General features: G+C 34.8%; 3 protein-coding genes and 1 long non-coding RNA gene across 6 annotated transcripts in view; all 4 read right to left on the bottom strand.

Moving 5' to 3' along the window:
- Positions 1–626: 626 nt before the first annotated feature.
- LOC143367110 (uncharacterized) lies at positions 627–2,800 on the bottom strand. The gene is made up of 2 exons (XR_013084973.1): positions 2,729–2,800; positions 627–2,473 (listed from the first exon to the last, which is right to left on the bottom strand). It is a non-coding gene; the product is annotated as an uncharacterized LOC143367110 (long non-coding RNA).
- A 211-nt stretch (positions 2,801–3,011) lies between these two features.
- On the bottom strand, positions 3,012–5,700 carry LOC143367034 (glycerol-3-phosphate phosphatase-like). The gene is made up of 6 exons (XM_076808645.1): positions 5,447–5,700; positions 5,117–5,277; positions 4,902–5,039; positions 4,610–4,817; positions 4,164–4,305; positions 3,012–3,902 (listed from the first exon to the last, which is right to left on the bottom strand). The coding sequence occupies exons 1-6, from the start codon at positions 5,532–5,534 to the stop codon at positions 3,716–3,718; spliced, it is 924 nt and encodes a 307-aa protein (XP_076664760.1). The 5' UTR covers positions 5,535–5,700; the 3' UTR covers positions 3,012–3,715.
- A 1,043-nt stretch (positions 5,701–6,743) lies between these two features.
- Elp4 (Elongator complex protein 4) overlaps positions 6,744–10,588 on the bottom strand; it is a 315,058-nt gene continuing 311,213 nt past the window's right edge. The window contains exon 6 of the mRNA XM_076808616.1: positions 6,744–6,821. Within this exon, the coding sequence (XP_076664731.1) occupies positions 6,759–6,821 (63 nt within the window). The 3' untranslated portion in view covers positions 6,744–6,758. The remainder of the gene's footprint in view (positions 6,822–10,588) is intronic.
- On the bottom strand, positions 7,543–10,157 carry LOC143367028 (glycerol-3-phosphate phosphatase-like). Of its 3 annotated transcripts, none has more exons than XM_076808635.1 (5): positions 9,885–10,157; positions 9,178–9,266; positions 8,858–9,106; positions 8,099–8,353; positions 7,543–8,025 (listed from the first exon to the last, which is right to left on the bottom strand). In XM_076808635.1, exons 2-5 carry the CDS (start codon positions 9,263–9,265, stop codon positions 7,676–7,678), a joined length of 942 nt encoding a protein of 313 aa, XP_076664750.1. In that variant the 5' UTR covers position 9,266; positions 9,885–10,157; the 3' UTR covers positions 7,543–7,675. The 3 variants fall into 3 exon arrangements, with proteins under 3 accessions (XP_076664750.1, XP_076664749.1, XP_076664748.1); XM_076808634.1 differs by having other exon boundaries at positions 9,881–10,154; XM_076808633.1 differs by lacking the exon at positions 9,885–10,157 and adding an exon at positions 9,749–9,872.

The raw sequence follows: 10,588 nt of genomic DNA on the forward strand, positions 1-10,588 counted from the left end.
CATCACGTGCATATAGCATTCGCCTCGAAATACGCCCCAGATGATGCATCGTGGCACACTGATGTGCAATCCATTTAACATTTACCGCTCAACGAATTCCCGCACACCTTTCCTCCTACAGAGCAACAGGTGCCCTATTTGTCTTCGAATTTATTATAATCGACCAGTCGCGAGGCGTTCCAACACGTTCCGGCAACACTCGAACGCCCCCTAACACAGTATTTACTTGACAGTAAGCCTCCGTAAAGGTGCGATCCCACGGCGCGTGGCTCAGCGAGTTTCGCACCGCCGGATCGCACCTTATATATTCATTGCGATATTGCAGTATCTTGCTTATACCTTAATTAAGGGGTTACATACGTTTAGCCGCAGGGAAAATAATTGATTTTAAAAATATTTTGAAGGATTTTATTAAAATAAATAAAACAAAATATTTGTTACACATGATTCATTAAAGTGCACGAAAAAAAATATTTACAATAGTCTTTGTATTAAATTATTTATGATTTTTTATGTTCTTTAGATCACTGCAGAAAAAGTGCCGTTTCACGGTCAGCATGATGTCTGTTTTAAACAACGATGGATGTAAAAAATAAAATAATGTTGCCATTATAGTCTGACGACCATTTTTTTTTTTATATTTTGTTTAATTAATTTTGTATGCACAATTCACAGCAAAATTTTGCGCGGAAAATATTCATTCAACTTTAATGTGCCGTAAATTGTTTATTTTTTTTTATTTTTTAAATTTGACCGTCAGGCCATAAAGGCAACATTACTTTACAAGAACATCATTTTATTTTTCAGATCTGGCGATGGTAAAAAAGATGTCACGCTGACCGTGAAGCGGCATTTTTTCTGCATAGACATCAAATAAAATTCGAAGATTCTAGTATTTAAATATGCAGTTCGAAATAGAGCCATGTACACATAATTAAAAATTACATATAATCCGAATTTGCAAATATTACAGTATTACATTCGACAAGTTTCATACTTACAAGGGAACATTCCAAAAGTAAAACTTTGTTTACGCATATAAAAAAATATTGAGAAAGTTTTTCTGTGTTCCTGGTAATTACTGCGAAAAGAAGTGAAGAACTCCTTCGAAGTTCGCCAACCGAAATACGCTTTCTCTAATAAAATTGTAAGTAATCTCAAAGTGGGTATTTATCTAATTGAAAAATGTTTTAGACAAAAGTTACTCAGTTTTATCTTCTAATTCGAATACTGCGATATTTGGGGAATATTCAAACACGTATGAAGCAATTAAACATTGTTTTCTTCGCATACTCCTAACCCTACTCGAGATGGGACATTTCTGTATATCATGACTACTGTCTGCCCAGAAATTTTCATACAAAGTGTTCGGCAACAGATAGTAGAAAATGAAACGGGTGATTCTACGTGACAAAATCAGAAGAAAATCAAGAATAACGAAATTGCGGTGGAGACTTCGTTTTTTAGTTATTAATCTTCGAACATCCGAGGCAGGAACGCCTGAAGAACGACAATTCGGCGATCAGCAGGTCGCGTTGCGTACGTCAGCAGCAGGGTTGCCAGACGTACTGAATAAATGGCGGTGTGCCGACCTATATGACGTCATAGTAGTAGTAGGAGAAAGGGAACACTTATATTTGGTTGGTGACGCCGTGACGTCATACCAACGCTAAGCCAATCCAAGCCAAGTGACGTCATATATGCCAGTACGGCGTATTAAACCGCCTCGCAACTCTGGTCAGTAGGGTCGCATACAGTCGCCGTCAGAAAACAATGACGCATAGATAGCAGCTTACTCGCAGTAGTATTGATAAGTGCGTCGTTGTGATTATCTCTTTCTTCAGTAACTATTGCACGGGACAAAAAATTTAAGAAATCACCAGTGACACGCTGCGAAATATTATATACAATATCTGTAGCTTTGAAATTGATCAGTTACTTAAGGCGTTTTACAATTATCGTGAGCACCGTTTTGAAAAGAGCGATTCGCAAAAAACCAGTTGCGAGTCCCTCGTGGCGGAGCATTCTATTTAATGCATACCAAATGGCTCTTCATATATCGTGGCGTTGAGTTCACTTTTAGTAATTTCACATTCTTAACAGTGTAGCAATTTCGTACAGAGATGAAAATACTTACTTCGCAATGCGCAGCGGGGAGTCCCCACTGAACGAATGCCCCACCTATGCCAACGGGATGTAACTTGCATAATAATGTATGCAAATTTAGGTATGAAACCGCTTGCATGTCTGGTAGCACTTCTGGTTGGCCCACAGTATCCCCAAGTTGGGAATTAGTTAGCCAATTAAAATGCCAACAATAAATGCTACTAAGTAGGGATATTATATTCCAGATTATGGGAAAAGAAGATTTCCGATTTCCTGACTTCTGTACCCCCTTGAACAAAATTACAAACCTTTTCTACTACCTACGGCGTATGCACACTACTCTGAGTCACCCTTCTTTCTTGGCACACTGTACGAAACAGTGGCGGATTTAACAGGGCGGCTAATGAGCAGTTGCCACCTGGGCCTCTGCGCAGAAGGCCCCCCAGGGCCCCATTTGCAAAAAAAAATTATGAGTAGGTATAGGTAGTCAAACACTACATTTTTTTTCAAACTACTATACTTACTACTTAGCCCGTTTTTAGTAAACTACTTCTTGATTTTTCCCGAAAAATGGGCCCCTCAGAACGTTTGCCACCTGTGCCTTTTTTCTTAAATCAGCCACTGGAACGAAAGTTTCAATAAAAAATTATACATAGACCACAGACGAGAAATTTTTAGCATTACATTTTAATTTAGACACCAGATGAGCGACGGATTGTCCGTCACTAGGCGCTTGAAAACTTAATACTCAAAAGCCTATGATTTTATTATATGGCATTATAAGGTAAAACGGCTCTAAGAAAGAAAATGTATTTTATCGTCTCCTGCTATCTGAAACTTCAATTAGTTTCGAAATGATTTATTAAGGAATAATATATTTATTTAAAAAATTCAACACCTGGAGATTTACTTTTTTTTTAGCATTTATTTATAACATACATGTGTCACTAAATAATTACATCAATTATACTTCTCAATACTAAGTTACACATAAATTTACATTGTGGTTTATGTAATTATCATTCACTACATATACATATAATGCACGTGAATATTACATAAATAGAACACAACACACTTAAGCTTATAAGTTATCTATAAAATGATCATTCTGTTGCTGACCAGAGATTCCAATACAATGCTATTCTTTGGCAAATGCTCAAAATCTTTAAATACAATTATAAAAATAGTAATTAAGAAGCAGAAAAATAATGTCCAAAAATCTTTACATATTTGTACTGTACCATCTCGTTTCTAAAATGATAGATTAGATATTTAATGTTTCCACGCTTATTCATATATCTATTTTAGTTAACAGGAAGACACTTTTTACATAATACTGTGACGCAATTAATTAATAACGTAATAAAGGAAATTTGTGTAAGAATAGATGTTTAATAATAAATAAACAATATCAAATAAACATTCCAAGTAACGAGATAAGTTTTAAATAACATAACTAACCCGAGAGTAGAAAAATACATGGTAACAAACAAACCCACAAAGTATATCGCGTTCCTACACAATTCATAGGATTCATCTACTTAGATTAGATAAATAATATTTATTAGTAAATTGTGCTCTAAAACTTTTGGGGTTCCCAAAATCATCAGGATGATGCGATCATTTTCAGTACGTCACCCAGCTCATCTGCGTAATAATCTGGAATTATAGAACCTTTAGAATCCGCAGTAGATGCGTTCATAGCGTCCACATCGCTTTGAGATGTAATGCCCGTTAAAACGAGAAGAGTTTTAAATCCACAACGTTTTCCAAGAAGAATATCAGTGGTACAACTAAAATAAAACAATTATGTTTTTAAAACCACGATAAATTACTATAGTAATTTTTTTACTATAATGCACAACACGCAGGGGCGGCTTTAGCATACTTGGCACCCCGGGCAAGATTATCATGGCGCCCCTCCAAGGGCACGAAAATCAATTAGCAGAACGGATATAAATGAATAACCGCATACAGCGGCGCACCTACAGATTTAGCGCCCCGGGCGGTCGCCCTGCCTGCCCCCCCTTAAAGCCGGCCCTGACGATACGTACTTGTCACCTATCATAAGTGTCCTTTCAGGATTCAATCCATATTTCTTGATTATGTATTCACTCAGAAAGGATTCTGGTTTTCCGACCATTACTGCTGATCTATTAGATGCTGCCTCTATAGTTCTTACGAAGCAACCAGTTCCTGTATTATAAAATATGTATAAATAATTTCAGTACAATTCATGCAAACAAATTTACAGCAAATCAATTTATAGAAACACTAGCTTTAATACTCGGCTTCGCCCGAAATTTAAATTCTGATTTTATAAAAAAAAAATTTTTTTTAGTTATTTTTTTAAATAGTCACGTTCATCTGTGTTAGTCGAGCATAATGAGCTGAGGCACATTTTGTGATCCCAGAGTTTATCGGTCGAAAGTTTTTAGGCGACAGACAAACACACAAACATATTAGAAGCTTTCTGCATTAAATATTAAGATTTGTCAACCTGGGAATGTATTATTATTTGGCGAGGGTCTTTCCGTGTCACAATTTGTCCCCACGAAGTGAATACTTGGATCTTGCAAGTAAGTAGCAGCTTTCACAAGCTTCGGAAAGCTGAAATACTTATCGAAGCCTACAACGACTGCTCCAATTTCTGGATCTCGCTTAAAATTTTTTACTAGCTCCAGTTCATCCCCATCCATTATATCAGGCTGTAATAACAAGATACGAATATTATACAATTTGCGCTAGAACTTGATAATTAATTACATAACGTTTATATAAAAAAAACTCACGCCAATGCCACAGTGTTTGATACCTTCTGCTTCGAGTTCTTTGAGAATACCCTCGCTACCAATTACGTAAGCCTTCTTATCAAATTTTTTCTCTTTTAGATACACAGCAGCTAGAAATGATGTGCATACTATCTCCTCCTGAAATGCAGAAGAAAATATTTTGAATAGCAAATATATTTCGTAACTAAGAAGATTAAAACACGAATTTTTTTTACCATTGTCGCATTGTATTTAAGATGTTCACATTTTGCTACAAACTCGGATCTGGTTTTTGTGTTGTTATTTGTTATGTAGAAAAACTGTTTACCCAATTGTTTAAATTTATTCACTGTTTCAGGTGAGTTCTGTATCACCTCCGTTTCCCTCCATAGAACGCCTAAGGTTTACTGAGATTAAAACACCATTTACAACATTATACATAACACTATTTGTCTATTAACTTTTATATTTTTATTTACTTCGCACTTTAAAAGTAAGTGTGAATTAGAAAGACAACATAATAGAACGATGTAATTTTTCATTCGCGGCACCGAATAATTACTCACCATCACAATCTGATAAAATTACATCAATTGACTCTATGAAATTCTTAAATTCCTCTTTCGAAAGTGTTGTTATATGCCTTGTTGCCATTTTGTTAGTATCTAGTAGACAGACGCGAAGTTTTAAATGAAAATGAAGTTAACTTGTGCTTTGCTCACAGAGTATGCTCTGCATCAATAAACTACTGCACAACTGAAAAGATAATCTTGAACGGAACAAGCCTCTGGCTAATAGCCACGCACTAGCAACATGACCTTGGTGGCTTAGTTACATAATACACGGATATACATAAATTGAACCTACTTCATTCACAACTATCTACACTTGCGCAAATAATTGGTGGTAATCGCACTACCTCACTACGGTGGTAGAAACGAGACATGCTTATCACTCGTGATAAGCTTCACTTCCTGTTTCAATTTACCACCGAATTCTCAGAACATACTTTACGTAAAACAAACGATATGATCAATATAGACGTAAGTTGCTTGTTTCGCTCAAATGAAACGTTTATTAAAAAATACACTAAAAAGTAAAAAATAATTTTTTCACCATTTTTAATTTACGACTCCTAATTTTTTTTAAGTCGGTGCCAGATTTACACAGTGCAAATGATGAGGCGCCGACTTAAAAAATATGAGAGTCGTAGGCCGGTATTCATAAGGCGGTATTCTCAGTCGCTACTTATTCTTAAGCAAATTCTTAAGCATGCGGCATCCTCTACTAACCTAGTAGCTAGTAAAGGATGCCGAATGCTTAAGCATTTGCTTAAGAATAAATAGCGACTGAGAATACCGGCCGTAGATTAAATAAGGGAAAAAAATATTTTTTACTTTTTAGAGCATTTTTATTTTTTTGAAGTCGGTTTTAATTTTTTGTCATTTTTTGTCATTTTTAACTTTTTAGTTTTATATAAATTGACACAACATGCTGAGGAGATATGCGCGTACGTATATAAAATAATAATAATAAGGTGACAATACTCTTTATTATTAAACAGAACTGGCAAAATATTGGGCCAATGTTGATGCACTGTAGGATGGGACCACGGACATAGGAATATAGGGACGGAGGAATAGTTGCGGGCTTGATATCCTTGCGGTAATATACGCCTTCTCTCTATTGGCTGCTGCGTCGTGCAAGCGCAGTGATGTGTAATGTATATTTTATGATTATATCGTATATTTTAATAATTATAGATGCATATTCGTGTTCAATTTTCATTATTTTTACAATTTACATTCGTCAATATAATTCGTTAGTATATACTTTCAATTAGACGTCTGTATGTACTAGTCTGTAGCAAACACTTTTTCATAATAAGCAGTACGGAGCATGCGTAGAATGCAACCAATCAAATCCAGGCAGATGTAAATGCTCCCCTCCCCCCCTCAAATACGTATCACTCCCCTCGCCTAAAGTCGCAACTATTTCTTCGTCCCTATATTCCCATGCCATGGATCACTGCAGAGTTCGGAGGGAGTCGACTCCAATGATGGGACTAGTGATCCTCTATGGAGTGAGCGGAACAACGTGTATCGTCGCTGATTGGTTGCCGCGATTTTGGAGCAAAAGCGGAAGTAGACAGAGAAAGAAACTGTAAAAAAGAAAGAGACAGAAATACTGATAGAAAGAGATAGATATGTTTATTTCCGGTTTTGCTCTAAGATGGCTGAGGTTATACCGATTACTCCCTAGAGCATCACTATATGGGACCCCGGGACATCGCCCTCTTTCGAATAAAAAAAAGTAGAAAAAACAGTAACTTTATGCCACTGCGAAAATGTAAGAGGTTACATGTTACAGTTTGCGGTACACTTTTCAATGCGGGACAAAGGGCTGAAATGCGGGACGTCTGGTCACTTTAGTCTATTCTCCCTGTCATTTAAGAAGGAATCCGTTTCGCGCATGTAGAATGAGCTCATTGGCTTCGAAAAAGCGTTGGTGGGGGTACAGCCAATAGTGCCTTCTCCCGGCACCAATGAGCGTCAACCTGCGCAGAACCGGTCTAAACTCGTCGGTCGGCTGGTTCCTTCTTAAATGACAGGGAGATAATATTAGGTTCACTACTGGTATAAATAAATACAGCTATAGTGTAATAAACAACATCCTTGTAATAAATTAATCATTCTTTTTAATAAATACAACAACAGGTATTTCGAATTGTATTATTTTCGTAACATTGCGAAGTCAGTGCATGTTTTCATGGAAAACATTATTGTATCCTATGCTCAAGGCGTTTTACATTCATTCTTAAATTTTTGTAAATAAGGTAAGAGATCACCAATCGCGTCAATATAATAATCAGGAATAAGGTCCTTCTCTTCCGAGCACTCTGACTGTTCCCACCTACTGACATCTTGCAAACTAGTGACTCCTGTTAAGACTAACAGAGTCTTAAACCCGCAACGAGTTCCTAATAATATATCCGTGTTACACCGGTCTCCGATCATTAATGTACGCTCAGGAATGACTTTAAATCGTTTTCTCAATACTTCTGCTATATAGCGCTCCGGTTTGCCTACTACCACAGCTTTTCTTTCTGCACAGCTTTCTATACAACGTACTAAACTTCCAGTACCTACAAAAAGAGCGTCTCTTTTAGAATTTAAATTATATGCGAATAATAATCAAGTATTTTAAATTATAAATACCAGGTATGACAATATTATCGCTATCAGCAGGAAATCTTTCATCCTTATTTGTTCCAATGAAATGTATGTTAGAATCGTTTAAATACGAAGCTGCCTTTACCATCTTGGGGTAACTGAAATGCTGATCGAAACCAACTATAACTGCGCCTACTTCAGGATCTTTTGTAAACGTAGTGAACGGAACATCCGGAGTAATAGGATCCGGTCCGACACCAGTATGCGAAATACCAACTTTTGATAATTCTTTTCCGATAGCTACAGCAAAAATTATATTTACAGTATGCTGAAATGTATACTTACAAGGGAAGAGCCCAAACCCGAAAATTCAAACAATTCTGAAACTTTGTCAATATGTAGGGGATTTCCTCCTGATTACAACGCAATTTTTATTTACTGCCGAAATTCACTCGAAGGGGGTGAAATTAACCCCTGAAAATTCGGCTATTTTACGATTTTGTGTTATAACTCGCGAACTATAACAGATAGAAAAAAAGTTTCAAGACAAAAGTTACTTCTTTTAATTAGATCTATAATTTGGTAAAAAAATATTTTGCAGTTCTCGAGTTATTACACAATATTGGAAAATAGCCGAATTTTTAGGGGTCAATTACACCCCATTAGAAAGAATTTGGGCAGTAAACAAAAATTACGTCGTAATCAGGAGGAAATTCTCTGTATATTCACAAAGGTTCAGAATTTTTGAATTTCCGGGTTCGGGATGTTCCCTTGTTAGTAGTGTAATGAAAATACAAATCTTACCTTCAGGTCCTATGATGTAAGCTTTCTTGTTGAAACCTAAATCCTGCAAATAGCTAGCAGACAAATTTGCAGTACACACAACATCTTCCGTAGACGCTTTGAAATTTAAAATTTCACACTTCTGTACAAATTCTTCTCTGGTTTTTGTACTGTTATTAGTTACGTAGAAAAACTTTTTACCAAGAGAGCGGAAATAATTTACAACTTCTGCCGCGTATGGCAGAGGATTCGTACTCATCCAAAGTACACCTAAAGCATGAAATTAATATTATCTTGGATTTTATAATATTCGCTGGATATATTACTTATTTAAAACTTACCATCGCAATCACTGAGTACAGTATCAAAAGAATTTAAAAATTCATTAACATTATCATCACTGAGGGTTTTAAAATTTATTGCTGCCATGCTGGAAGACAAATTTTGTTGTAAGAGTGCAAATACAATTAACGAAATGTAAACCATATTGCATATAAAATTATTTGGTAATTATATTTATTATAAAAATTCGTAAAACTGATTTGCAAATTGCGATAAAATACTATAATATAATAATAAAAACATATATAAAAGTTACACAAGTAAACAAAATTTTGAATTTTATTTTAACAAAATTTCGTATTTTATTTTAACATAATTTCGAATTTTATTTTAACAAAATTTCGAATTTTATTTTAACAGAATTCGATCATAAACTAAATTCTGATTAAATTGCCGCTAACAGGGTTGCCATTGTTAGTTAACAGCACAAAATATTTCTGTATATTTTTTACAAATTGGTATGTTACTATTCAGAACATTCATTTATTTAAAGAAAAAGCCAAATATTAAAATAAATTATTAAATTCTAAAGTTTTATGTTTAAATATAAGTTGATTTTATATAAATCACCTTAGATTCAACTTAATACTGTAGGCTTGTTTATTTATAAATCTTGATATCATCTCTAATATGAATATATTTTATAGAATGCCGATATGTTTTTAGTGTCAAGTGTCAAAAATCAAAATGCATGAAACTCACGTGCCTTTATAAAGGTTATGTTTGTTATTTGCACTTCAGAATATTTTTTTCTTGTTTTGCCACCACCGTCACAGAAATTTTAAATCTCGTAATTAAACAAATATTTCTCCATAGGTAATTTAGTAAAGTAATTTAGGTAAACTGTAGTAATTGACCAGCTTCACAGCTCAGTAATTATGGACAAAAAAACGAAAGTAATGACGAGTAATATATGCGTATATGTGGTGACGTTCAGAATGATGCAACTGGCAAAGATCGTGAATGCTTATCATTCAGAGTTCGATTAACAAATCAAGACTTCTTATCAAGTTTGCACGTGATTCACGAGTAAATAGTAAATGGCACTGTTAATAGTAAATAAAATGTTATTATCAAAATGTTGTCGGATAACAGTAACGAAACAAATGTTGCAGATTTAAAGATTGAAATGTTAGTTTGTAAGTTTAGAAAACATTCTCAATTTTTTCATATTTTATGAAGCAAACAGTAAAATTAATTTCAGGATGGAATAGGGGAAAATAATCTAAACTAAACTAAAAACAGGAATATAAATAAATAAAAGAATACAAATTATATTGTACACAATAAAATGATCTCACCATTTTATACCGTGCTTGCACTACTGTACATACTTGTACAAACTCTTATTTTCATCTATGCTTTCATGTATCCTATGTCGTACTTTTTCATTCTTAAAATAAATTATCC

Source organism: Andrena cerasifolii, chromosome 3 (assembly GCF_050908995.1).
Source record: "Andrena cerasifolii isolate SP2316 chromosome 3, iyAndCera1_principal, whole genome shotgun sequence".
NCBI classification, from domain to species: domain Eukaryota; kingdom Metazoa; phylum Arthropoda; class Insecta; order Hymenoptera; family Andrenidae; genus Andrena; species Andrena cerasifolii.

Excerpts from the sequence above, each read along its gene's own strand:
- LOC143367034 (XM_076808645.1), bottom strand. The coding sequence starts at position 5,534 with ATGGCAACAAGGCATATAACAACACTTTCGAAAGAGGAATTTAAGAAT. Across the intron at positions 5,278-5,446 it reads AATTTTATCAGATTGTGATG|GCGTTCTATGGAGGGAAACG; the intron begins GTGAGTAATTAT and ends AGTAAACCTTAG. Across the intron at positions 5,040-5,116 it reads TTAAATACAATGCGACAATG|GAGGAGATAGTATGCACATC; the intron begins GTAAAAAAAATT and ends TCTGCATTTCAG.
- LOC143367028 (XM_076808633.1), bottom strand. The coding sequence starts at position 9,801 with ATGATATCAAGATTTATAAATAAACAAGCCTACAGTATTAAGTTGAAT. Across the intron at positions 9,267-9,748 it reads AGTATTAAGTTGAATCTAAG|CATGGCAGCAATAAATTTTA; the intron begins GTGATTTATATA and ends TTTGTCTTCCAG. Across the intron at positions 9,107-9,177 it reads TGTACTCAGTGATTGCGATG|GTGTACTTTGGATGAGTACG; the intron begins GTAAGTTTTAAA and ends TTCATGCTTTAG.